The following is a 27287-nucleotide window of genomic DNA, read 5'->3' on the forward strand; positions in this document are numbered from 1 at the left end:
TTATTCTCGAGATGAGATATTAATATTTCATTTAAATAATTGCATGTGCATTTAAGTCAACCATAATATGAGTCAGATCCTTAATACCATCAGAGAACACGTGGGGTCTATTAGTTAATGCAACTGATGGTTTTTTCTCACCATCGTAGAGTTCGCTGGTTGAGTTATATATAATACTGATAGCAGAAACCCCGATAACTTTTCTTTTTATCTAATCTATCATTTATAACTTTAAATATCGGAATTAATAGTCAAACTTTATCATCACAGCTGGTTGGTTTACCGATCGATAGTACTCACGGATTCAATTATTGGTTTCACATCAATTATATATTTATATATATATATATATATACTTCTCTCCATCATCTCACATGTTCAAATAGTTTAGTAACACGTATACAGGGTCAACCTGTGGACTTATATAACCACATACTAACCAGCAGCTCTACTTACTGAAGCCTATCTCTCTCTCTCTCTCTCTCTCTCTCTCTCTCTCTCTCTCTCTCTTACCGCCTTCACCAAGAAACTATGTCTCAAAGGCCAGGTCGTCACCAGAGGAGAGCATCACAGAGTGTGTTCACTCTCCCCGAGAGCTTCTCCGGCATTGAAGCAGCCGATATGGGAGCTGTTGATGAGCAGAAGACGTCGACGGACTCGGCTCGGTTGCCGTCGGAGACTGCTCGGCCGTCGTGCCCTTCGCCGCAGAAGGAGCTCAAGGAAGGCGTTATCAAGAAGATCGAAGCTTAAATCCCTCTCTTTCTCTTCAATGTATTGTTAGTGTCAACTCGCTGGTTACTTGGTTGTGATGCAAATTTAAATAAATGAGGCCCCTGCTCTTATATCAAAATCCGGTGTATAAGTCTTAATTTCTAATAAAGTGTTTATGCACATTTCTTTGCATATTTATGCATATTCTTAGAGAGCTTGTAGCGTTTGGATGTTAAGTTAATAAAGAAACAAGGAAGACTCATGTATCAACTAAATGAGTTATAAGAGAGGTAGAGAGGGCTTTTGGTTTTGAAACATTCACCAGAAGTTTTAAGATCCAAATTAATTGTCCTAGATGGCAAAATTACATGCTTTCAAACTATTATAGAGTAAATATTAAGTAAGATAACTATAATACTCGTATTTATCTTTTATTTAGACCTCAGTAAAGTTATAGGAAGACATTTTCATCATTTTAAAATAATTATTATATTACATAATAATTTTTGCCCTGTAAATATTTAAACCGATCCATCCAACACCATGACATGCATATGGATATACAAGCATAAAATTCAACTAACGTACTTGAATCTGTTACTATATGACCTGTGAACATGCTACTAAAATATATATCAATACTTCATTATATTCTCTCTTTTTTTCCGGATTTGAACATTGAATTTAATAATAATATATTTTAACTGTACAAGATATTTTAGATAATTTATATGACATATTGTTAAACCAATAAACTCTAATAGAGTTGGTAGGTATCTTTCTCATGAACAAGGAGATCATGGGTTACCTAAAAGCTTAATGGGGCGTAAGTGTCTTTATAACTAAAGAGAGTTAGTCCTTGTCCAACCTATTTCTAGCCTTTGAGCTCATAAATAATAATAAAAAATATTGTTAAAGAATTTTTTAAATTATTTTCTATAACATTAAAAATAATAATGATACTTTTATTTAGTTTATAATTAAATACTTAATTTTTTTAAAACTATTTTATAGTACCTAAAATGAGCGTAAGAAATCTGTATAGTCCACTCGTTTCACAATGATGCCTTACTAGTTACTATATTATGAATTATCTCTTATTTGCTAAAGTATACTATAAAATAACATATCATTATGCTAACTTAATTATATTATGTTAAATATATTGTGTTAAAAATTAATTATAATAATATTTTTTTCAAAGAGCATAATAATTTTAACAGTATTTTTCAAAGTTTTCAATGATAATTATGTAAAAAGCTTAATTTAAAGGCTTGTAATATTAGATAGAGAAAAAGATAGAAGAGACGATTCACATTAACCTAAACCATGTGGTATAAATTAATAAAAACAAAAACTTAGTGGTAGTTTGATCTTAACATAAAGAAAAAAAGAAAAAAGAAAAAAAAAATCTAAAGTGGCATTTTGTAATTTAACTCTTAAAAGACAATCACAATCACACGTCCACACCCACCACCACGTGCATCGGGTACAAGCATTGCAGAGCCCCACTCCCACGGATTGCCATCTCACGGTCCTATCAACCGTACAATAGTCCCAATCCAACGGCTCAAAAAACAACAGAAAGAAAACACAAAAATCCATAACACCCAGACAGAGAGAGAGAGAGAGAGAGAGAGAGAGAGAGAGAGAGAGAGAGAGAGATGGAAGGCAGAGGAAGGGCGAAGAAGGGAGCCGGGGGCCGGAGGGGCGGTGGGGCCAGGAAGAAGCCCGTTTCCCGTTCCGTTAAGGCGGGTCTCCAGTTCCCCGTGGGCCGTATCGGCCGTTACCTCAAAATGGGCCGTTACTCCGAGCGCGTCGGTACCGGCGCGCCCATCTACCTTGCTGCGGTCCTCGAATACCTGGCCGCCGAGGTAGTCCCTTTTTTCCTCTCTACCACTCCCGCGAGCTAATCCCCATCGCCTACTTCTATGGATCTCACGAAGGTTTCGACGGGAATTGCCCCTATAGGTGCTGGAGTTGGCCGGGAACGCGGCACGTGACAACAAGAAGAGCCGGATCATACCTCGTCACGTGCTGCTGGCGGTGCGGAACGACGACGAACTGGGGAAGCTCCTCGCCGGCGTTACGATCGCGCACGGCGGAGTCCTGCCTAATATTAACCCCGTGCTCTTGCCGAAGCAGTCGGCGAGCAAGGAGGCCAAGTCGCCGAAGGCGACCAAATCTCCCCCCAAAGCGTAGGTATTTGGATCTCGCAGCTAGTCTTCTCCTTTTTCTTCCCTTTTTTGTATATAATTCTGTGAATATTTTAGGGTTTTCTTTTTTCCTGTTATGGCATGAAATGGAATGGTTAAATATGAAGGGGGTACTTTGTAGTTAGACTTTGCATTATCGATCCAGTTCTTGTACAAGGAGTCTTCTTTTTATTTTTATTTGAGTTCTCCTTAGTAGATGCGAATATATGTTTGAGGCGGTGAGTGTGAAATCTCAAAACTCTAATCCTGTTTAAAATATTTGTGGTTGCTTTAGTTGGACATAGATTATGTCATTATTGCTCTGAAGCTATGTTGCTATGTTTGTAATTCAAAGGTAGAACTTTTTATTTGCATATGCTAGTTTACCTTGAAAGTTGTATGAGTACTTATGTGATTTAGAATTTAGTGGCTGGGAATAGTGGAGTCACTGAGTGATAATGTATTTTTAACGTTACTTGGTTGCTTGTCCTATTCTTGAACTTGTGGGAATAAGCTATGATGGAGTGAGTTCAGAAGTGTTATGCTCGTGGAGATTACCAAGTGTTGTTCTATTTTGGAATACAATTCACTGCGATCAGAAAGGCTCGGTTCAATCCAGGGTATATACATTAATTTTGTTAGCGTTTGTTTCTTTTTCTGTGATCTATTGCATTTATTGGAGTATGTGTCTTAATATTTCCTTAAGAAATATGTCATTTACACTTCTGCTTCATTTGTCTGAGTGATCCCAATTCTACTAGTAGTTGCTATCATTCGGTTGTCTCGGAAGAGATTGTGTGATGGAATTGTATTGCCCTGTCTGATATGCTTTTGTTTTACCTGATTAGCCAGAGAAAAACTTCGAAAAAGTAAGATTTTAATCTTCTTGTCTGAATTTACTCTAATATTGATGTGCATTGGCTTCCAAATAGAGGCAGGATAATAGAGCACAGAGCTTCCACCAAGTGTAGCACAAGCTCACCTTCTTACTGGAAAAAAGTATGAATTTCCTTGTTACTTGATTGATGCTATCAAGGAATGCTCTTACATTGTTGCAGTTAAAGCAGCAACCGGCTGTCATCTAACATCCAAGTTTTTCTTGCTCCATTTCCAGTATTCAAACTTGATTCTATTTGCATGTCGAGATGTTTGATGCTTTCTAATTGGTGCTTCTTTTGATCAGTTTGTTCTTTATGTCCTTCATGGTCATGTTTTCTTTTATTGCCTTGCAAACAGGGATAAGTCTTTTATCTGAAGAAATCTTTCTTCACTACCAGTTATAAAACGATTCTTTGGTGAATATATTTCTTAGAGCATTAGGAATTTCATGGTGCTCCAATGGGGTTTGAACTTGGAAACACTCGTGCAAATATTTGAGTATCCATCCATTGGTGATTCTTTGGTGAATATTACTAAGCTCTTCTAAGATTGCATATATCAAACGATTAAATAGGAAGTGGGACTTCCAACATATTAGTAGCTTCTTGAACAATGGATGTAATGGGTTGTTGATTGATCTCAAATCGTAATTAAGAAGTATGACCTCCTGCAATGTAAAACTCGAATGGCTGGCTATAGGGGTGGCAATCTAGTCGGGTTAGGCAGGTTTGGATCAGGTCAGATTTGAGTCAAGTCAACATCTTGATATGAATACGACTCGATTAATAAACTGGTTGTATTTTGTAAATACGAACACGACCTGATTAATAAACGGATAACACGACACGACCCGCCTTTGGGTTAATACGACACGCTAACACGACCTGTATAACTCGTATACTTAAATGGGTCGTGTTAACTTAATATAAATTCTATATAAAATTTAATATTTACTGATTTATCGTATATAAATAATGTATTACATAAATAAAATAACCTATTTTTAACTCAAAGCTCAGTTAACATCAAAATTACAATCTTAATAGTTCAGTATACTTAAATGGGTGTTCGGTGGTGTGAGGAGCTTCAATGGCGTGAGGACCTGACGACGTGAGTGAGGTGCATCGGTGGCGTGAGTGAAGTGCATCGGTGGCGTGAGTGAAGGGGATCAGCAAGCTCGGGTGGCATGAGGAAGCATGATTCACGTGGCCGGTGTGAGGGGGGAGATCCGACGTGAGATGCTCCGGCGTGAGTGAGGGGAGAGATCTGGCGTGAGGACCCGATCGCGTGAGGACCTTGGTCCTTGGGCGGTGTGAGAAACTCGGGTGCCAAGCGGTATGAGCAAGAAGCATCGACAGAGAGGAGGCGATGTGCCGATGTTACTCGATGTGAAGAGTGAGGAGGGAAAGGGGCAACGTCAAAGTGGGCTACAGGCATAGGTAAGGAAAGGAGGTAAGGGAAGGGGGCGACAATGCTGGTGTGAGGATTGAGGAAATGAGTTTGGATCTTAGGGTATTAGGGTATTTAGGTCAATCGGTCAAATTAGTATATATATATATATATATATATATGGTGGATTGGTGGGTTGACCCGAGCCAACCCGTTTACTTAAACGGGTCAAGCGGGTCAGAGGTATAAACTTGAACACGACCCGATTAATAATCGGGTTAAGTGGGTTGACCCATTTATGATCCGAACCTAATTAACCTAAATCCAAACCCGATTAACAGTCGAGTTATCGTGTTGGGTTATCGAGTCGGGTCAAGTTTTGCCACCCGTAGCCGGTTGGTATCAACAAGAAGACGGTAATACTAGAATCTAAGAGAAATTTAAACTAATCTCTGGACGACCTTCCATCATCCAATCGCATGGAACACGAGATCCCTTTCATTCCCCATCTCCATTCTTTCGTAACAGTACTCTTCAGTGCCTGCGATTCGCCGAGATATGACTTCATCATCACTCTCTTGCTCTCTCCAGTATAATTCTTTTGATTTATTCCGTGGATGCACCTTTGAAATGCGATCTAAGTATCTTGTCTATTAACGTGGACTTGAATAGAAGATTGATTTCTGACATCTGTGGATGATAAGGATAGCTAACTGATTCATTCGATTCAAGTAGGACGGGATAGAGACTATAGACGTCTATATTCAATTTGCTTCAATATTCGTGCTTTCCGATGATTGATTTCCTAGGATTTCTACAACCCTGTTTAGGACACGTGGAGTTACCGGACTTGCGGAAGTAGAGTTTTCCTGCTTCAAATAAGGATACACCGCACGAATTCTAGGGCAACCTGGCGCAAGGACGATACAACCATCGGATGACGATCCAAGGGTTTGAAACGAACGGAAACGTCTAAGTGGGCGATATCGCATCGAGCCCTCCCTTTTAAGCCTCTCCGATTGTTCTCCTTCTCCACCCTCTCTTTCTCCACTCTCATTCGACTCCTCGCGGAGCTAGGGTTTTAGCCGCTCTCTCCTCGCGGTCTTCGCACTCCGAAAAGGTCCGATTCCGACATGCTTCGTCCTCTTTGTCGTACTCGATATATTTGCCTCGTCGTTCTCTTAATGGCGGATCTATAACGCTAGACTTCGTTTTGATTTAGTTTGTGTTCATATTGTTGGGAGTCAAATAATTTTTGTGCGCATTGGTTAGATTCGTGGATCTCATGTTTGTTATAGTTTATCCTAACCCTGCAGTTCCATAACGGATGTGTGTTAGATCTTCATGCCTATGATTTGTATCGATAGAAATTTGGTTCTCTTGTTGATATTAATGTGAAAATAAGTCAGAGCGGTTATCTAGATCTTGAGATATCAATATAAGCATTGATCTCTTGACAATAAAAAATATGTTACTTTATGTGATCCGGAATTAGGAGTCCACATTATTCACTTTATTTACACATGTTGGTTGTTTTAGATGAATTTTGGATTCTTCATGGCTAGTTCAGTTGAACATCATATCCAAATTTTCCATGGTTTCACTGTTAATCAAAGCCATATCGTGATGGATTGTCAATAACAATGGTGTTAAATGCAACTTTAAGCATGGTTGATGGTCCTTAGTTGGTTGTGTGTTAATGCTTTCTCTTTTGCTCAAATAATACCTTGATTTTGATCTTGAGGAATGAGGAAATTATATATATGGATCATATTGTAGCTACACTTTCTAAGTACATTTACCTTTAGGATATCTTCTTAATCAGTTAAATTTAAGACGCTTATGTGTTTTGTTATATCTTGTATGTGAACTTCTAGCTGCAATTGTCTATTTCAGATAGTGGTCAATCGCCTTTTTTCCCCTCTTGATTTTCATGGGCCTTTCCCATGAAATGGTTTGGGGCAGCTCTATAAGTTGGTTTGGTCAAGTTGTGTTGCAACCATAGCTCAGTAGTTGGATTTTACTAATGATAGAAGTCATGAGTTAGACTCCAACTAGATATTAGCATTAATATTTGATGGATTTTTCATCGGAGTGCTATATGCACATGCGTTGGGCTTGTTGTCGCTTGTTTTTTTTTAGAATTGATTTAGTTGGCCAATCTATATATTGAGCAAGGCTAATCCCATTATTTATCGTATAGCCTACAAGCTCATGGTCAATAAAAAAAGGAAAAAATGCTATCTAAGTTTTGGTAAGTAAAGTTCAGTTTATTATCGGAAAAAAACCAAAGGCATTGAAAGTCAATCATTTCATACAAACTGTACATTGCGTTATTAGTGTTTTTAAGAGGCAGTAAGATGTCTAGTATCTGATTTCTTTTTCATTTTTTATCATACTATTGTCCCATTTATTGACAATCTGTCACATTATAAATATATATATATATATATATATATATATATATATATATATATATATATGGTCTTGCTGGAAAATTCTACATGTTTCCCATGTGGTAAAATTGATGCAACATTAGGCTGTTAAGTTTCCTACTTGTTTAGCTGCTCCGTCAGTTCAATTTATGTTAGATCTTGATGTGGACATAAACCCATATATCTACCTATTTTCTTTTTGAGCTTGGTTCATAATAAGCGAGAGTTTTGTGGTTGATTATGCCGTTTGAACTTTGAACTAGACAACAATTGATTCCAGTGCAGAATAATCTGGCATATTATTTCTTGTTAATAATGTCATGTCGTAGACACGTGCAAACAGAAGAGCTGTACCTTTGTGTATTTATCTATCTTTTCGTTCTTTGTTCCTATTGTAGGCTTGGAAGCAATGGTGAGAGTCAGTGTCCTGAATGACGCTCTCAAGAGTATGTACAATGCTGAGAAGCGTGGAAAGCGGCAGGTCATGATTAGGCCATCATCAAAAGTGATCATCAAGTTCCTTCTGGTTATGCAGAAGCATGGTCAGTCTTGTAATATATTTTCTGCTGATATAAAAGTTGTGGCATCATTTAATTTCGTAACCATTGGTCTGCAGGATATATCGGTGAATTTGAATATGTTGATGATCATAGAGCTGGTAAAATTGTTGTTGAGTTGAATGGAAGGTTGAACAAATGTGGTGTTATTAGCCCTCGATTTGATGTTGGTGTCAAAGAAATTGAGCCTTGGACTGCAAGGCTACTTCCCTCACGACAGGTCAGTTTGTTAACCCTAACTTCTTGGAGGCCAGATGTTGCTAGTTAACATGCTCTTATTCATGTGCCTATGCCCTAACTAGACTGATAACACTATAAATTGCTGTACAGTTTGGTTACATTGTCCTGACAACTTCTGCTGGCATTATGGATCATGAAGAGGCAAGGCGGAAGAATGTTGGTGGTAAAGTGCTCGGGTTTTTCTACTAGAATGAGTTTTGTCCCAGTATAGAGGATGTCTCATGTTAATTGTGGCGGTCCTCGTTGAGATCTTGAAGGATTTTGATAGCTATTTTTTCTTGTGTTTTCCTGGGGTTCTGTGTTTTTTAGTTGATGAACTTTTAAATGCAGTAGTAAATTATGGAGCTTTATTTTGATACATATAACTATTTGAATTCATGGATATATCTATCCAGATTTGTTGTCTATCATGAAGCTGAGGCTTGAATCAGGTTGATTCCTTAGAAATCCCTAGTTTTATTGTGATAATCATGTAACGGTGACCTATTATTGTGTTGAGATTATGGCAGCCTGCTAAATTCTATATGACTACACCGTCCTGTACTTCTAACTAGACTGTAAGTAGAGAGATTGTCAGTGAAGATAACAAAATGACTTAAATAACTCTACAGAAAGTTTATAGCAGCTTACTGTTATAAAATAAAAGTTCAACTGATAAAGTGTTATTTGTCTAAGTTGATAATAATTTTTAGCTCTAAAAGGTAAAGATATTAGTACTGGCTGAAAAAGTTAATAGCTGTAATTTAGTTAAAAGTGCAAATAAATTTCAGAGGGTAAAATGATTTGTGAAAGTAAAGTCTATTTTAATCCTTATTTATGGCACAATGTGTTGTATGGTAAGCGATCCATATCGCCTATAACCTAATTTGATAACGTAAGAATAAGATTGTCCTCCTATAGACTATAGTCGACAAGGTGTTCGACGTCACAACCCATATGTGGATACTCCTTTTCTCCAGAAAGCTTAACTCATAGCCAGAGATAGTCAGACATTTTTCCAACAGTCTTATGCATGTGGAATTTCTCTTTTATTTTTTATAAGAACCGTAACGCTTTAGAGTAAACTTGATTAGATACAGAAAAAATAAAATAATATTCGTTTATTGAATTAGTTAGGAATCCCTAAATTAATTCATGAGCATAATAAACTTAAAGCAAACAAGGCTTAATATATCCCATCTAGTAAATACTCATCTTCCTATGATACATGATACATCATTCAGGCATCTACCAACTACACTATATTCGCAAACTGTTAGAAACAAAATATAATTCTAAAACATAAAACATATATCATCCAAAAGAAAAGAAGAAGAAGAAGAAGAAGATAATAATATCTCAACTCGAAAGAGTGGTCTTCTATATTAGAGGTAATGATGGATATATCATAAATCCCATCTCTACTACAACACGAGTAAAAAGTAAGAGTACTGCCAAAGATTCTAGGTTGCCCTACACAGCAGGCCTCGGCCTCGCCGATCGTCACCGCCTCGACGTTGCCAGGCCATTCTTCGGAGGGTCCATGAATGGCCTCTGAATCCTGTAGGAATGCAAGAGGGCGTTCATGGGAGAAGGGAGCTTTGCTTTAATAGGTAGGAATAGAGAATATGAGAGAGAAAGAAAGAGAGAGGAAATAATGGGAGCTTTAGTTGGTGGAGTGACCTTTTGGTAGAGACGCTGCCAGGATCTTCTTAGCATATGCTTTGAAGCACATCTCACTCTCTTTTTTGTAAATTATATTCCTCACCTCTTGGCGTCTGGTTATTACTTTTATTATTACTTCTAAATACTTTGTGACTCGTTAGGCCCTTTTTGTCCGAACTTTGATCATCTCAATTTGAATACCCTCAGATTGACACCTCGTCTACCACACTACTTTTCACGGAGACTCTCCATATGATATTGAGATTGATATTTAATAAATTTTTTATTATATATATATATAATTATTGAATATAATTTTCTTGAGAAACACAAGAAATTCTGATCATTAGTAATACTAAAATACTATAATGAAATATGAGAATTTCTTTTTCTTAAGCAAGCCTGGAAATTGTTGCCTTTTAGTTAGGCCCTATATATAATATAGGAATAATTAAATTAACAACCATGAACTTTTGCTCATATTTATATTCACCCCATTGACTCTTGAATCCATAGAAAACCTCTCATCTTGAATGGTGTCAATTAAAAAATGTATTAAATGACTATTTTATTTTTAATCTTTCTCTCTTTCTTTCTCCTAAAATAGTAGTCGAAATGTATATAACATAGACTTATAATTAGTCAGATCATACTCACATGTAACTTTTCAAACGAAAAAAATAATAATAAATAATTAACAAAAGAGATATTTTGAAGGTTTTTTTTTAGGGATTTTTACAAATTACACCCTACATTTTTCCTATTTTATGATTAGCACCCCGTCTTTGGGGATTTTATAACGCGACCCCTCATTTTTCCTGTAATATTCATTTAACACCCTAACGTTACTTTAGCTAACTGATATTAACCATGTTATATGGTTTATGTGACTCTAGTTCGAAAATTACTAAAATACCCAGAAATCATTTTTAAACCCTAAAATCCCAAAATGGGGTTGAGTTGTCTTTAAACCCTAAAACCCTAAAATGGTATTCAACAAAAAATGATTACAGAAACTAATCCCAAAATCCCAACTTAGGAGGAGTGATGTAGGCTTGGAGGAGCTCTTGTCGTTTGGGCAACTTCGGAAGGCAACCTCCTTCAACCTTCGACTACTTGGTGTTTTGGTGATGTAGGCTTTGGGAAGCTCTAATTCCAAGCTGCAACCTTCCGACTACAAGCTCCTTCAACTCCGATGGCTTGGTGTTTGGGGAGCTACTGCTTGTGATTTGGAAGCTTTGAGGTCAGCTTGGCATTTAGAGATGTTCTTCATAGTTTGGGGAGCTATGAGATAATAAATTATAAGGTTTAAGTTATGAATAAAATTAGAGACGAGTACAAGGGTAATTTAGGAATATTATAAATTATATAATAGATTATAACAGAATATTCTTTTTCTAATATCGTTATGTTTGATTATAGTTAGGTTAAATTAGCTTAGGGTGTTAAATGAACATTACTATAAAAAGGAAGGGTCACGTTATAAAATCCCCAAAGACGGGGTACGAATCACAAAATAGGCAAAATATAAGGTGTGATTTATAAAAATCCCTTTTTTATATAATTAAGGGCTCATTATGTTGGGGAAAATGCATTAGGGATTCTATGCGAAGATGAGCAAGAGTTTAGGAGGATATTAATACATTTAAGAGTTGATGTATGAATTATAGAATGGAACAGGATAACATGGTGATTTAGAATAATCTATTTATATTCCTTATAGTCGTAGTAGACTTTTTGCCCTTTTGGTTTCTTTTGACGCCATGCAACAATGGCCCATACCTAAATAAAAAAAAATTAAAGATAATTATACTTAAATCTCTTGATATATATATATATATATATATATATATATATATATATATATATATATATATACAAGAAGCATTCTTTTTTATAGATAGAACTTTTGAATTATTAAAAATATCTTACCTATCTAATTATAGTAAATGGAAAAATTAAATGACCAAAATATCTCAAAAGTGAAGATAGAGTATTTTGGTAAGTTAAACTTTTTTCTTTCTTCTTTCCTTTAAATTATAGTTTTCCTTCGCTCTAGGGATAACTTTTTTTTTTCTTATTCAAGAACGTAACTACTTGTTCCAAAATAATAACTAAATATTATAACGACATGCTCTAGAATTTAAATGCTATTGATCAAAATTACATCTTATGGCACACACACTAACTCAATTGTTAGTTTACTCTTAATATCTATCCCATCAATCTATTTTATATCAAATTAAATATTATTTATGCTAATTTTGTAAAAATAAAAATAAAACATATTTGTCCATATTTTTCTTCACTTTATATCATATTAAATTTAATTATTACACTTTTTTTTCTAAAATATAAGTAAACATATAAATAGTTATTTTCAGAATAGAAATCTCATTTTGAGAATAACAAAAAATATTACTTATTTCATAATTGATCTTATTCATAAAGCAAGCCAGACACAGGTAAATATATTATATAGTTGATCACTTAATTACACACTTAACAAAATATGCGTTTAAGATATTTTTAATAGTTCATAGGATTTATGTATCACAAAAAGAAGTTTAAAGAATCAAAATAATATAAAAAAATAAATAATTTTATTTTCCCTTCTGAACTATCACATCTTACATAATTATCTCTTGAACTTATTATGATATTATTATGTACTGTAAATAAAAATTTAGGGGTCATTATATATAAAAAGTAATAATTTAGTAAATTATTAGTAGAAAATGATGATAGTTTATGCGGTGAGAAGGAAATTATATTAAAAAAGAGAGTTGATAGCTCCTGAGCAAGGTGTAATTAAAAAAAGATGCACGCCGTGTTCGTATGACTCAGCAACTCGGAGGTGACCACACCTCGCCAATCGCCCTCACGGGTCACCAACTCATTTAAGTGTTTATGCCCGAAGTCTTCTCGCCCACTTTAAATGTTTAATTTGATGCGTAATTCGAGTTACCCAAACTTAAGCTTGCTCAAATTAATTTGAATTCAAGGTTTAAACGTTAATGAAAGCACTAGTATGGTCGTAGTATTCCGATCGTTTCGGATCCGTCTAGCTTACCGGGTCGGAGTTTTCGCCGCGAAGAAGTCGGCAAGGACCCAAGGATGAGTTTAAACGCACCGGAGAGTGACAAGACCCCGTGGAGAACCAGTCTGGCATTCGAGGGAGGAGAACTGGCAATTACAAGAAGAGGGGAGAAATAAAGGAAAATATCGTGAGCCGGACCCTCTCCTCCATCTCCATTCGATCGATCTCAGCTGAATCCGGTACGGATTTCTCTTCTCTCTCTTGATCCCCATTTCCCTATTCGATTTGTCACCCTAATTGCGGTGTTTTGATCTCTTCTTTAGGTTAGGGATTAGGGATTCTTGCCTCGCGATCGCTTTGCTGGTGGTGGTCTTCTTCCTCTTCTTCACTTTCAATGGCTGCGCCACCTGCTAGAGCTAGGGCGGATTACGATTATCTCATAAAGCTTCTCCTGATCGGTGACAGCGGTAAGGTTATTTTAGGCGGGATCTTGTGATTTCTACTTAGTTTTCTTGTTTTATGATCGGAATGGCTGTTCGTTTGCCGTTGTTTTAAAAAAAAATTCGATTTTGGGGATAGGGGATAGGGGTAATCGGAGGTATGTTTTGGAGATCTCTAGGCGAGCAAAATTGAGGATTTGGGGATGTAGGACTGTGCCATTCGGCAGTGATCTGATTAGGCTGTGGGTTTCGTTTCCTAAGAATTAGATCTTTTAGGATGTTACTGTGATTAGATTAAGATTCGTGCAGTGCCAATGATTTCTACGAAATTTTCTGCTCTCGTTCTCGAAAAGTTTCTTTGTCCTTTTGTTTGGTTGAGCTACGGTTGAGACTCTGGTACAACCAGTAGACGAGGATATTGTTTCCTAAATTGCTTTGAGTTAACTGTAGAAATATATGATATCTGTATATATATCTAGGTCTTGCATCATTCATATCTAAAATTTGTGCCCGTTAAATGCTAAGGCACATATTTGATCCAAAGCCAAGCCTTTGGACGTGGCTTCTATGTAGCTTATGTTTGATTCACTGAATCTGTGTAAAGTGGCGTACTCAATTTTAACTGCAACATCGTTGATTCAGAGTCCAGTAGGACCATATCTTTTGGTAGAAATAGAATATTAACATCAGAATCCCACAGTCATCTTTTTAGTAATTTCCTTTTAATTGTTTTCAAGATTCTATAATAATTTCCGTTTCTCATATATTAGTAATTAGTATGGATACTTGGCTATCTATCTGTTTTAATATGGGCTTAATAATGATTGCTTTTGAGTGATCCTTTTTTTTTTTGGGCGTGGCTTAGTTTAATATTAACTGAAACAACTTTTAGAAATGGGGGTATGGCTATTATATGGTACATGTTTCCCTTCTTCAATCCCAAAATTGATGCGAGCCTTAGATACTTGGCAGCCTTCCTAAGCAGAAAAGACAAACATATATCTAGGTTTTTGTCACTAAGTGCTGTCTTGTATAGGATTAGGCTTGCAACTTCATTGATGCATTTCTAACTCCCAAAAGAAAGAAAAGCAAAGACTCCATGATTCCTTGAGCGATTTTCGTTATGAATGTAATGATAAACAATATACTGCCAAAGAGGGTTTTCTTTGGCATAAATACATATCTTATGTCTGCAAGGTTTTACCTATTCAATTTGAAACATCTTATAAGTCATTATCCTCATTTAAGCTCTTTACCATAATGTAGATCTGACTAGAGAACAACTTCAAAATTGAAAAGCTCTTAAGGATGAATTTCTTGTTTCTGCTTTCTATGACCAACTTTTAAGCTATGTAAAGTTTTTTAATTTATTGCTACTACCTAGAGGAAACAAAAATCACATAATTGAGGTACTTATGGTAAAACCCTCAGGCTAAGTTTCTAGCCTAGTTTTCCAACCATCATTTTGAAACCTTAGGTACATCAAGAACATATAAAACAGATAAAATTAAAGTCAAGAAATTGCCCTAAGCATTATAAATCCCTGCAAAAGTGTCTTAACAGCACAGAATATATAAAAAGAACCCAGAAATACTGTGATCAAGGGCAATCTGGGTGTAGATCAACCTTCCCAAGATGCATGAAAATAAGAAGCAAAGAATAAAGGCAACTCTGTAGACCAATATCAGTACAAATGTTAAAGGGATTGAGTAACTTGGATAAGCTTTAATTCTGAGAACCGATTTCTTTGTTATGTTATTTCTGTCTAGTAGTAGCATTACTGGTTACTTTTCTGATGTTTTATCAGCCACATGCCACATTTGTGCATCTTCTTTTGATGTGAGCCAGCTTGAACTTGGAGTTTAGGTAACTAGTGTTTGCCTGTTTGGACTTGTTGGCATTCAAGTGATTTTGGGAAACATGTGAATTATTTATTACAAGATTCATAATCCCTGTTAATGATGTGTGAGCTGCAAATGGTTTCCTACTTTCTTCTTCTCTTGTGTGATTTTTAATAGAGAACTTTCAATGTCAAATTTAGGACTTTGGATGCTGAATATATATTTTCTTAGGGTTAGTTGGAAATTTCAAACTGTGATATTGTTTGAGCTAGATGTTGTTGTATTTACATAGGAGTTGTCATGTGGTATCTTTGAGAAAAGATCCCACCTGCAATTTCAATTTCAAATTTAGATCTGAAAGTGAAGTAATCAACCTCTATATGGAAATGCTAACCCTCGACTAGGATGCTATCATTTCTGCACTGGAGTTTATCTTGTGTTCTTTAAACTTCTTTTTTATTGTGAAGCTGGTTATATTATGCTAGAGAGATGAGACAAAATAATTTAGTGGATGAGATCCCAAGAGCTTTTCCTATGTGTATTATGTTTGTCTTTTATTTGTTTCTCTGTTGTATAGAATAGGAAATCAGGCCCGTTTTACTCATGGTTCATTTTAGTTCTCATGATAAATAGTTATCTTGACATCTCCTTGTAAAGTCCCTTGACATGGAACTCTTTTCTCATAGGTGTTGGTAAGAGTTGCCTCCTCCTCCGGTTCTCTGATGGTTCCTTCACCACCAGCTTCATTACCACAATTGGGTAGGTTTTGCCACAGGGACAAACTGTCCATTTTTAAAGATTGTCCTCTTTTCTTTTCTTTTCTTTTCATTTTTCTCCAGCTGCACATGTTGTGGATTCTTGTCTTATTGATCTCACAAGTCTCGTCTTTATATAGCATTGACTTCAAGATAAGAACAATTGAACTGGATGGTAAGAGGATTAAACTACAAATTTGGGACACAGCTGGTCAGGAACGTTTCAGAACCATCACAACTGGTAGGCTGGTTTGCTTTCTTTCATGTTGACCAAGGATTAACAGGATAAAGCTTTACTGAAGTAAACTGAAATTTTTGATTGCAGCATATTATCGAGGGGCCATGGGTATTTTGCTTGTTTATGATGTCACCGATGAGTCATCTTTTAACAGTACTGTCTCTTTTTACTGCTTCTCTCGATAAATTTTTATCCACGCCTTCTCCTTTTCTTATTCTTGTTATTCTGCTTCATGAAACTTAATAGACATAAGAAACTGGATTCGGAATATCGAACAACATGCTTCTGACAATGTCAACAAAATTTTGGTGGGCAACAAGGCTGACATGGATGAAAGCAAAAGAGTATGTTCGAAAGGATTGACATGCCCTTTTAAATCATTTCTGTTGAAAATCTAGATGCTTTTATCTTTGCCTATTTGTTGAATCTCAGTTGGTACATATTCTTACATTTAAATTGCTTTCCTCCAGGCTGTTCCTACTGCAAAGGGGCAAGCACTCGCTGATGAATATGGCATTAAGTTTTTCGAAACGGTGAGCAGTAGATATTCTGAATCCCCAGTTCCTATTAAGAGCATCAATTTTCATTTCTGACTGTCTATTATTTACAATCCAGAGTGCAAAGACAAACCTAAATGTGGAGCAGGTTTTCTTTTCAATAGCTAGAGATATCAAGCAAAGGCTTGCTGAGACTGATTCAAAACCGGAGGTACAAGTAACTTATACTAATGCCACATTGCAAACTCTCCCTCACCTAGCAAATGGGGCTCAGGAACTTTGTTGTGCTTGCAGGAACGAACGATTAAGATTAACAAACCAGACCAGGCGTCCTCCGAAAGTGCGGCAGCACAGAGATCGGCCTGCTGTGGTTCCTGAAGGAGCAGCATGGTTGTGGCTGTCCAGTGATTGTCGACTTACATTGGGAACTAATTTGCTTGTTATAGGAGAATGTCCCTTTGAAGATAATGATGATACTCTGGTGCTTGTATCTTTGACCTTTGATTCTTTGCAACAACAACTCAGTGTGTAATACTGTTATTGCATTTGCTGAGATGGCGAACTCTTTTTATCTTCATAGTATTTAACACCGTTTTATTTTATTTTCGTTGTTTTTCTTCTCTGGGCTACTACTAGTTGACCACACGCCTATCATGACTGCCTCTCTTTCTTTCTTCTTCTAAGTTGGAGACAGTAAGCATTTAAAACCCATCGAACATTGGAAATTTCCTCTTGAGACCATGAGATAGTTATAGTCGTGATTGGCGTGTGGTCAACTGTTTAGAGTTTGGCAGGTAAAAAAAAAAGCTTGATAGTAGTATCACGTTGAAGCATCTAACAGTTTGATATTTACTTGCTATCACGCATCATATCACCAATGTTTGCCTCATGGAAGAACATTGAATAGTATTTTCTAGTTCTATAATTGCAGCAGTTGACGAGAAAAAAGATAAGAACAAAATAAACTACACATTAGTATTATGTACAACAACAACGAAAAGGAAACATTCAACATATGAAAAGATGACCCTTTTTTTATTAAAAATGGGACCAACTTTACATGAATCTAAATCAAACCCTATAATTATAGTTATTATAGATCAATAATTTACAGAAAGGTAAGCAAGATTTAGTAAAAGAAATCCACTATAGGAATCTGACGCACTCTATGCATGCCAAGGGCAATATCCCTGCACTCCTCCACATCACTATCCGGTGGCGCCAAATTCAAGTCCAAACACAGCATCCTCCTCTCTCCTGCCTTCTTCTCGTTACCGTCGTCGCAGCACCCGCCGGCGCCCCCACGGTGCCGCCTCATGTGCCCCCCAAGAGCCTGCCCGACGGCGAACTCGAGCCCGCAAATCGGGCAGCCGTGCACCCGCGGCTTCCCGAGCCCAGCCCGCCCCTCGCCGTCGCTATCCCCGCCGGCCATCCTCAGCTTCTTGTGGCTCGCACGGTGCCCCCCGAGCGCTTGGAAAGACGTGAACCGGCGGCTGCACGTCTTGCACTCAAACACGCGGCCCGGTGAAGATTCTTTCACGTTGTCTTTATTATCATCGCCGCGGCCACCGCAGCCGCCTTTTGACAGTAACATCAACACATTAGCCATGCCGAGGCTCTCCCCCTCCACTTTTCCTTCTCCTGATCTAAATCTCTTCATCAAAAAAACAATAAATAGAAATAGACGAAATCTTTACTCACTTTGAGTGCAATGAGACGTCTACTCATACAACATATATGCCTATTAGTTAGTCCTCTTCCAGATTTATAGCGAGTTAGCTAGTTGTCACTTGCTACTGTGACCGTGATTGAGGTGGCACGTAATAAGCAGTCGGTTGTGTTGACGCGACAACTTGGTCCTTCTTTGCTTCTAGATTTGGATCTTTTCTTAGATTCTTATCCTCAAGTCTCGGATTTGAAACAAGGGGGAGTACTACTGATCAGCTGAATAAAGTCTAAACAAGGTTAATTCTAGTAGGTCCACAACTAGGAAAAAAAAAAAAAAACCCTAAGGACTTTGGTCCACGTTTTACTTACAAGTATTACACCGGAAAAGTCTTTCCCATTGTTTCACATTAGATGTTCCACTGACTGTCCCTATGCCCTATTCAAACGGAAAGTGTGACAGTTGTGATACTTCATACTTACGAATACGCTGGAACTAATAATCTAGCTAAATTAATGTGAGGTTTAGTAGTTTATAATATATGGAGTAAATTGAGCTATAATTTAATCTTCTAAGATTTTCTCGTTACTAGTTTGGCGGGATGTTCGAATATTAAAATAAATTCGCTGCATAAAACTACTTCACGGTCGGATCCGGTTTGCTCACCTAAGTGGACTGCTCACACTCAGTTCCTTCTTGGGTGCCGAATACGACTTACAACGGAAGCCAAAGCTTTGACTTTGACGCTTTATTATATTTTTATATCAGAAAAAAGAAAATAGAATTTATTAAAATCGCCATGAATTTTGCGTTTATTATTATTGATACGTTTATTATATATATAGAGAGAGTTATCATTCGAATCTTATAATTTATATTTAATGTCTCATAAACTATAAATACAAAATAATCTTTGTGCATTGAGTTTGGCGTGTTCAATGTGGAATTCAAGCGTTATGGGTACTAATATTTGTTCCTAGTTATACATCTACCAGTTGATTCAATTAATTAGACGGCACCGACTTTGAAATTAGTTGTCTTGTTTGGTGAACCACCATTGATCGGTTGTGTTCGGTCGGATTGGACGGTGTACGATAAAGAGATTTTTCATTTTACACCCAAACTTTTTACCAATTTTAATTGGGTTCTTCTATTTTTAAAAACAGATGATTAAGTAAGAATTACTAATTTCTCTCTCCTAATCTAATCGTTTGATATTAAATAATACTAAATAAAATTAACCGAAATTACTAGTCATATTATCAAGATCACCCGTTTAAATTGTAATAGTAAATTAGTCTTATTTTATTTCTCTTTTTTAGCTGTCTATTTTTTTATAAAAACAATAAAAATAAGTTATCTATAATTTTTTTTCAAATATCTAACTATTATTAAAAAAATAACGTTGTTTTTTTTTGTGTTTCCCTCCCTCTTTTTCCTCTTTCTCATCCCTATTTATTTACTTTAGTTGATTTTGCTTTCTTCAACTATTGCGACCCTCCCAAATCTCATCGACTTCGCCCTCTCCAAGCTAGATGCTATCCATACATTTTTTTCTATGCCACTCTTTTCAAACTCGTCGCTTGCTCAGCGTGACTAGCAGAGGTAGTGATGGGAGCTGGGTCAGTCGTTGTAGAGAACAGTGTGGGGGGAGTTGGGAATTTTTTTAGTTGTTCCTCTTCGTCTGACTTCATTATCACACCCTTTTCTTCCGCTGCTAGCGCCGTCGAATCTGCTGGGGATATGACTGATCTTTTATTTTATGTTTGTGTTTTTAATTTCTATTCTGTGACAGTGTAGATGTGATTCTAGACTAGTAAAATCATAATAACGGAACCGATGAAAGCTGCTGAATTTTTTATACCAGCCCAATGACTTAGGCATTTAGTACTATTGTTGTGCGCCATTTATGCATGATTCAATGTATTTTCCAATGTGATATGATATATACATATACATTGACCAAAGTTGTGAGAGGACTTTTCTTTAACTATCCAGTTAGGAATAAATGAAATATCCAACCTACGAGCATAAACAGTCGGTGATACTTTGACCACTCAGTCTAAAACACGTGGAATGGAGAATCTCTATATTCCCACATATATCGATTAAATACCTCATGGTGATGGCGTGACACGTAGATGACATGCTGTAGCAGTAAAACGAAATCCCATCTAACTACAATCAGTAGTATGTATACATCACATCCAACTACTCCACACGTGGCGAGTCGGTCGCTCGCTGATGCTTCTTCGTGCATCCAAAAGCCTTTCCAACATGCAGCACTCTAATCTCCTTCTGTCGCATATGAAATCAATCACGCATTACATCAAAATGCCAATCTCCTTCACTCACTTCTTTTCTTTCTCCCTCTTGATCGTTTCAATCATTAGATGAGAATGCCAACAACATAGTTAGGGGTGTTCCTTTTTAACTTGTTAATTAAGCGAATTAATTCTAACTGCTGCTTATTGTCTTCATTACTTGTAGTATATGTAATTATTAATTAGGTTGGTAGCAAGTGTTCATTTGTGCCGACTCAATAACTAAGCTACTGCCCCAACTTAAAAACTCCCACCTAATTGTTTAAATATTGATGTACTTTTGTAATTAAAGTAAAATTTTAGGAGAATAACTTTAATACTTTTGTTAGCGCATCAAACATGTGTAGAATTTCTTTATCCCCTGCAATAGTTGATACAAAAAATGTGTATAAAGTCAAAGGAATCAACTAAGTAGAAATTCTAGGCTTTGGAAGTTAAATTGACGCATAGGAAAAGTCTTGAGTCATGAAAAATGAGGTTTTCCCTTTCCACACAATATCAGTGATATATGTACTCATCTTAGGGGCTTTTGATGTTTTTTTTTTTTTTAAAGTTTGGTTGCTTGAGAGAAAAGAATTGCTTACTCACTGTACTTGTAATAGCATCCCTTCTGGCATTTGAAAGAGATTGAAGTTAAAAGGATTTGGAAGCATCTGAGGTTTATAGCCATCAGAAGTTAGAAGTTAGACATGACAAAGACATCATAAACATTCTTTGCTTTGCAACATACCAACAGTAGCCTCACTCCGTATTGTATTGTGTGTGAGTGTGTTATTATTATTATCATTATTATTATTTGAAATAAGAAATCCGTAGATACTTCAATCATAGAGCAATGATTTACAAATTAAATGTAGATGCAAAGGTGGATTAGTCTATTCTATACAATACCACAAGATTGTAAACGACGGTGTTGTTGTATTTACTCGTGAAAGAAAACTTGTCAATTTTAGGATAGAGAAAAAAAAAATATCTAACAACTGTCAGAGCTTTCTCCAAACCACGAAGCATCCTCGGTACTCCGACAAGATAAGCAAAAGAGAAAATCTTGATCTAGAAGTTTATCTACTTCCTGAATTCTCTTTGATTAATCTCTCCTGTGATAAAGCTCACTGATGACATCCAATATGAAGGCACGGCGATAGTCTTCCAGAATCACAACTCCCACTTTTCTAATCCACTGACTTCAATTGTTCTGGAATCACTAAGTGTGGAAAGATTTGTAGATAAAAGAGGGTGGGGAGTCCTGATGTAAGGCTTCCACAATATAGTCTTGCCTTAGTTTTTTTGGAAAGATAGTCTCTCTACTCTTAATTAGTGGTCATGCATCATCTTTCTAGAATGGCAAAGATAAATATTAGGGGAAAAATGAATTTTACTGGGTTGCAATTAGGTCAAATTTCAAATTGTCTCCTTGAATTTTTTTATCTGTCACTTGAAATGAAAAACAGACAGATGATTTTCTAATTACTTGTTGTAAAACAGAACGATTATTTTGGTTATTTTATATTAAAATTAACATCTGTTACGCAATTGCATATAGATTGGAATTATAAGAGGTCAAAATAATAATAATAATAATAAAATTAGAGAGGCTCCTAAATTTGGGCCTAAATAGTATCATCTCATTTCAAATTAGTACGCTGGGCTGGGCTTCTAATTGGGCTGGGTTTGCTTGCAACTTACGTGATAAAATAATATTGGAAAAAAAAAAAACTTATTTCGGATAAGGAGTGTATGCCCTATCGGGTACATCATCCGAAACCAGACCCGAACCCGACGTGGTGTACATCACTACATGCCGGTCATGAAGGAAGCCGGGTCGGATACGGGTTGTCCCATTAGTGCAGCCTCTAAGATCCAAACCTTTTAAACGGACTCGGATCGTATCCTGATTCCGGGTTATCGGTGCTCCGTTTTCTTTCTTTACTATCACGCCTTCTTTTCTCCTATTTCCATTTCGTTTCGGTTTCATCGTTTTATGAGTTCCTCGCTTTACTCTCTCTCTCTCCAACTTGCTTGTCTGCTCGGGAAATCGTGCTTGTTATCTTCGAATGGTAATTCCAACTCCGAGTATTTGTGTTTATTGTTGTTACCCTATCGAATAACCCTAGGAAAAGTGATCAAATTGTATGCAAGAACTGCTAAGGATATTTGATTCTTGGTTGTAAAAATCTAATTTTCAAAAATAGTTATATGCAAGAACTGCTAAGGATATTTGATTGTTTGTTGTAAAAATCTAATCCTCAAACATAGCCACTGGTTCACAGGATGAGCTGTATCGTGTTAGGAATTACTTGCAGGACAAGAGAGATTTGGTTGTTGATGGCAAGATATGATCCTTTCTGGGAACTGTGTGAGCATAATTTCCCTATTTGATGGTAGAGTGCAAGTTGGGTCTTAGTCTCCTAAGTGATGTTTTAATTTAAAATCAAGCTGGTTAAGGGGATGTTTCTGCGTAATTAAGAATGGTGTTGTCATTATTTGATGCATCGGGTCACATCTTGCGGGGTTAATTATGACATGTGCCATGTTATGCTTATGTTGTAGGAGAGAGTAATAACTACACATGACTTTATGTCATTAGCCATTTATTTATTATCTGATGTTTCATACTCCTGATCTTGAGAAGGTTCTTTTAGCTGACGTGCACCCCACCCGAATAGTATGATGTGCATGAATGCCGACAATGACAATATGGAATTAAGCAGAAGGTCCAAATGAACTGTAACGAATTTAAGCTGGCCCTCATAGACAACTCACAAGCATAACACTATAGTACCACAAAATTTGGTTCTCTTGGGTTACATGAGTCTAAACTATGACAGATATGCTGTATAACTGGGTTTATAAAGATAAAGACACTCTAACTGCCTACTTTAATATCACAGTCTACATGAATTCTAGTGGTTTGACCATTGAAATGTCACTTTCTGCGTAATTTCTCCTTTGGATCTGTCGTTGTGTTTCTAGTTTAGCTTGTAGAACTCCTATTTTCCTTGGAGATTTCATCTCTGGTTGAAACTTGAGACTCATACGCGCTAATTTATTTTACTGTGTTTCATTAGCTTCAGAATTTTAGTATGCTATGATGAATGAGCTGCACCAGAGATGTTTTAGCAAGAATAAAGAATATTATGTGATTAATAAAGACTGTCTCGGTTTCCAACTATTGCATATAGATTTATGCATAGGCATCCAAGAGAGGTGGAAAATGATTTTTATAAAAATATGGATAATTATTTGGGACATCAGTATGTCTCACTCATGTAAATAATCTTCTGGGAGAAGTTTTCTTTCCATATCTAAATTACATGTTCTGCATATTTTTACTTAAAAATATGCCATGACTCTTTTTTTTACATGCAGGAATCTTGCCCTTTAGTTAAAAACATTCTTATCCTTGACTCAGAAGGAAAGCGTGTAGCTGTTAAATACTACACAGATGATTGGCCATCATTTTCTGCCAAACTAGCTTTTGAGAAGTCAGTTTTTACCAAGACTGAGAAAACAAATGGCCGAATGGAAGGTGACCTGCATATTCATATGAATGCATGCATGCTTGCACTTGTATCCTCATCATCTTAAGAGGAATGAACATATATGTAAGAGCTTTCATATTTCATTGACTGGATAAAGCATTTTTCTTGTCTACTAACATGTTATAGGAGGAAGAATATTGATTTACCTCCATACAACTATCTAACTAATTTCATTTATGTATTTTCTTTTGGTTGCATCATCTTTCTGCTCATGTGTCTAGTAACATAATACGTTTTGTCATAGTAGTGTAATACTTATGTTAGTTGAACTGCTAAATATCAGACATCAAGACAATAGTTTCTTGAAGAGATTAATCCTAATAAGTAGGAGCACATGAGGTCTGTGTGGTGGGTGGCTACTCTGGAATATTCGATAGCCATTTCTGGATGCCTTTTCAACATCAGTGAAAAACTTCAGCTAGTGGTCAATATATTTGGCAGGTAAGTAGGATTCTGGTACTCTGATCTGAGAAAAGCCAAAGGAGATGGCATGTCTTCTTTATGACTGGGCAAATGATTTCCATATAATTGTTGAATATCTCATAGTAACTATCCTATATTTGACATATGTTGATTAAACTAGTGCATGTAATTATGGAATCATATTGCTTCAACATGTGTTCTTCTCTAGTAAAACTAAGGTATTCGTGTTGATTAGAAGACTGAATTGAGCTGATAAAGTCAATCTGAACTTTGCTTTCACCTACTTTATTCTTATGATCACTAAGAAGTAAGAACTGATTTGTCCGAGGCAGGTTCAGCTTCCTCTTTTAGTAATTGCTTCTTGTTTCCTCATGTACAGTGGAGATAGTAATGTTTGATGGTTATATTATCGTCTACAAGTTCATTCAGGATCTACATTTTTTTGTTACTGGAGGAGATGAGAATGAGCTCATTCTAGCAACAGTTCTTCAGGGACTCCTTGATGCTGTTGGCATTCTTCTTAGGTCTTATCAGTTTTCTCCTCTATATCCTCTTTTTTCATTGTGGTTTCTCAGTGTATGTTTTCTGGTTTTGTTGTGTACTTATTACTTATTTATGCCTGAACTGATTCTGTTGGTTCCAGAAACAATGTGGACAAAAGGACAGCATTTGAAAACCTGGACGTGATATTTCTATGCCTTGATGAAATTGTTGATAGAGGGTATTGTCCTATGCTCTCTGTAGGATTGTTGTCGTCATTTTCATTGTTTGTACAATCACGTATGCTGAAAGCATCCGTGAGGTGCAATTTTCTGTTGTCATCTACAATATCTACATATGTTAAGGGCGACAATGACATGTGGAGATTTAGAATTTCTGAAAGACTGTCAGATGCTAATTTAGGCTGAAGAGGGATTGACAAAAGTTTTTATTATCAAGAGATATTGTAAATGAACTGAGGGAGAAATGGACTACTGAAATTAGAAAAAGAGTCATGTTTAACTTTTTTTTGTCTTGGCATATTTCACTTTATATTCTAATGAAATGAGTTATCTGCCAAGCTTGTTAACAACTATATTCTAAGGTTGTGTTGCTATAGAAAAATTGTGGCGCAGAGTGGGAGACTTGATGCTGATAAACTATTACCTAATATGCTCGTGTGGCCTTGCAGGATCATTTTGGAAACAGAAGCTAGCATAATAGCTGAAAAGGCTGCGACCCATGGACTTGATGGAGCTACTTCCTTTTCTGAGCAGGTACCATGATCTTTTGTTTCACTAAATGATGCTAATACTGACCGAATTAGGTAAGCATGTAATACAAGTATCATTACCTGAATGCTTTTCTATCTGCAGACTATATCTCAAGCTCTAGCCACAGCACGAGAGCACTTGGCGAGGTCTCTCCTTAAATGAAGTGGCGACATGCTTGTGTGGGCCAAATGATTAGATGAGCATCCCTGAGTAGTAGAAGACATTCCTCGTCTTTAGTTTACAGTTTTGCCAGATATTCTGTAAAAAAACTCTATGTTTATGGTTCCCTTTGAATTCCCCAGAATACTTTTTATTAATCCCGAGAGAAGTTGGGATTAAGGCCCAGTTAAATTTGGATTCTGTGGAACAGCTGCCATGGCATATTTGATACAAATATTCATCTAAGTTTCTTTTTCCAAAAAAATCTTTGATTGGTGTACGATGATGTTATGAAATTATGGCCAAAAGCTATGACTACTGAGATTATACCGGGAATGTACAAGTAGAACACAAAATTAGGATCAGCCATGACAACATGAAGATACAGTTAATATACAACCTGAATGTAATTTGTATGATTTGGTTGCATCTAGATGGCTTACCAAGTAGGTTAAATGAGGTTATTCATGTCTGACGGGAGGAAGATCTGGTGCAAGAAATAAAGAAATCGGGCTCTGGATTGGTCAAATTTAGCATTAAAATTCAGCTCGTCTCTTGAAACAAATGTTCCGTATAAGCGATGGAAACAAAAGCCGTTAATTACTTGATTCAGGTTGGTAATCTACCAGTAAAATACTGAGACAACTCATCTCTTAGTACGATTCCGTTATTCTCTGCCACACTGCAGAACTGCTGCTTGTATCTTGCATCATGATTGTGTGACAACTGCATCTCATCATTCATTTCATCTTCCATGTCTATGATTATGTTGTGCAGCAAGCAGCAGACGAGAATTATCCGCGGCAATCTGTGCTTATCAGGCCTCCACATCTCCCCTTGAATGATCCTCCACATATTCTTAAATCTTGCAAGAGCCTTCTGCACCACCATGCTTGTCGCGGAGTGTCGCTTATTGAATTCTACTTTGGATTCAGAAAGATTCTTCCCTTGGTAGGGAGTAAGAAGCCAAGAAAGGAGGGGATACCCTGCATCTCCAACTATGTACTCTCTAACTTCTGATCCATCTGAAAGATGTGTCTTTTTGCCATTCAGCCTCCT

At 36.5% G+C, this 27287-nt stretch overlaps 5 protein-coding genes across 5 annotated transcripts; 4 read left to right on the top strand and 1 right to left on the bottom strand.

The window, feature by feature from the left end:
* The first annotated feature begins 2375 nt into the window (after positions 1-2375).
* On the top strand, positions 2376-2913 carry LOC140761728 (probable histone H2A.5). The gene is made up of 2 exons (XM_073099177.1): positions 2376-2585; positions 2683-2913. Exons 1-2 carry the CDS (start codon positions 2376-2378, stop codon positions 2911-2913), a joined length of 441 nt encoding a protein of 146 aa, XP_072955278.1.
* Positions 2914-2946: 33 nt separating this feature from the next.
* LOC140761727 (small ribosomal subunit protein uS8-like) lies at positions 2947-8915 on the top strand. Its single transcript, XM_073099176.1, has 4 exons — positions 2947-3526; positions 8008-8151; positions 8226-8386; positions 8497-8915. The coding sequence occupies exons 1-4, from the start codon at positions 3448-3450 to the stop codon at positions 8593-8595; spliced, it is 483 nt and encodes a 160-aa protein (XP_072955277.1). The 5' UTR covers positions 2947-3447; the 3' UTR covers positions 8596-8915.
* A 4255-nt stretch (positions 8916-13170) lies between these two features.
* LOC140761639 (ras-related protein RABE1c-like) lies at positions 13171-17463 on the top strand. The gene is made up of 9 exons (XM_073099060.1): positions 13171-13329; positions 13414-13557; positions 16058-16130; positions 16267-16367; positions 16452-16517; positions 16611-16708; positions 16835-16897; positions 16980-17072; positions 17156-17463. The coding sequence occupies exons 2-9, from the start codon at positions 13485-13487 to the stop codon at positions 17237-17239; spliced, it is 651 nt and encodes a 216-aa protein (XP_072955161.1). The 5' UTR covers positions 13171-13329; positions 13414-13484; the 3' UTR covers positions 17240-17463.
* A 527-nt stretch (positions 17464-17990) lies between these two features.
* On the bottom strand, positions 17991-18470 carry LOC140761277 (uncharacterized). The gene has a single exon (XM_073098545.1). The coding sequence runs from the start codon at positions 18468-18470 to the stop codon at positions 17991-17993; it is 480 nt and encodes a 159-aa protein (XP_072954646.1).
* A 4344-nt stretch (positions 18471-22814) lies between these two features.
* LOC140761737 (coatomer subunit zeta-1-like) lies at positions 22815-26496 on the top strand. The gene is made up of 6 exons (XM_073099192.1): positions 22815-22908; positions 24221-24380; positions 25196-25340; positions 25460-25537; positions 25988-26072; positions 26172-26496. The coding sequence occupies exons 1-6, from the start codon at positions 22906-22908 to the stop codon at positions 26229-26231; spliced, it is 531 nt and encodes a 176-aa protein (XP_072955293.1). The 5' UTR covers positions 22815-22905; the 3' UTR covers positions 26232-26496.
* The last annotated feature ends 791 nt before the right edge of the window (positions 26497-27287 follow it).

This window comes from Typha angustifolia, chromosome 6, assembly GCF_048772165.1.
Source record: "Typha angustifolia cultivar Huaian chromosome 6, ASM4877216v1, whole genome shotgun sequence".
NCBI classification, from domain to species: domain Eukaryota; kingdom Viridiplantae; phylum Streptophyta; class Magnoliopsida; order Poales; family Typhaceae; genus Typha; species Typha angustifolia.

What these genes read in the sequence shown, in the direction of transcription:
- LOC140761727 (XM_073099176.1), top strand. Translation starts at nt 3,448, where the DNA reads ATGCTCGTGGAGATTACCAAGTGTTGTTCTATTTTGGAATACAATTCA. An exon ending in AAGGCTCGGTTCAATCCAGG is followed by an intron (nt 3,527 to 8,007) that starts GTATATACATTA and finishes TTCCTATTGTAG; the next exon opens with GCTTGGAAGCAATGGTGAGA. An exon ending in TCTGGTTATGCAGAAGCATG is followed by an intron (nt 8,152 to 8,225) that starts GTCAGTCTTGTA and finishes ATTGGTCTGCAG; the next exon opens with GATATATCGGTGAATTTGAA.
- LOC140761277 (XM_073098545.1), bottom strand. Translation starts at nt 18,470, where the DNA reads ATGGCTAATGTGTTGATGTTACTGTCAAAAGGCGGCTGCGGTGGCCGC.
- LOC140761737 (XM_073099192.1), top strand. An exon ending in AACAAATGGCCGAATGGAAG is followed by an intron (nt 24,381 to 25,195) that starts GTGACCTGCATA and finishes CCTCATGTACAG; the next exon opens with TGGAGATAGTAATGTTTGAT. An exon ending in GATGAAATTGTTGATAGAGG is followed by an intron (nt 25,538 to 25,987) that starts GTATTGTCCTAT and finishes GTGGCCTTGCAG; the next exon opens with GATCATTTTGGAAACAGAAG.
- LOC140761639 (XM_073099060.1), top strand. Translation starts at nt 13,485, where the DNA reads ATGGCTGCGCCACCTGCTAGAGCTAGGGCGGATTACGATTATCTCATA. An exon ending in AGCTTCATTACCACAATTGG is followed by an intron (nt 16,131 to 16,266) that starts GTAGGTTTTGCC and finishes GTCTTTATATAG; the next exon opens with CATTGACTTCAAGATAAGAA. An exon ending in GCATTAAGTTTTTCGAAACG is followed by an intron (nt 16,898 to 16,979) that starts GTGAGCAGTAGA and finishes TTTACAATCCAG; the next exon opens with AGTGCAAAGACAAACCTAAA.
- LOC140761728 (XM_073099177.1), top strand. Translation starts at nt 2,376, where the DNA reads ATGGAAGGCAGAGGAAGGGCGAAGAAGGGAGCCGGGGGCCGGAGGGGC. An exon ending in TCGAATACCTGGCCGCCGAG is followed by an intron (nt 2,586 to 2,682) that starts GTAGTCCCTTTT and finishes TTGCCCCTATAG; the next exon opens with GTGCTGGAGTTGGCCGGGAA.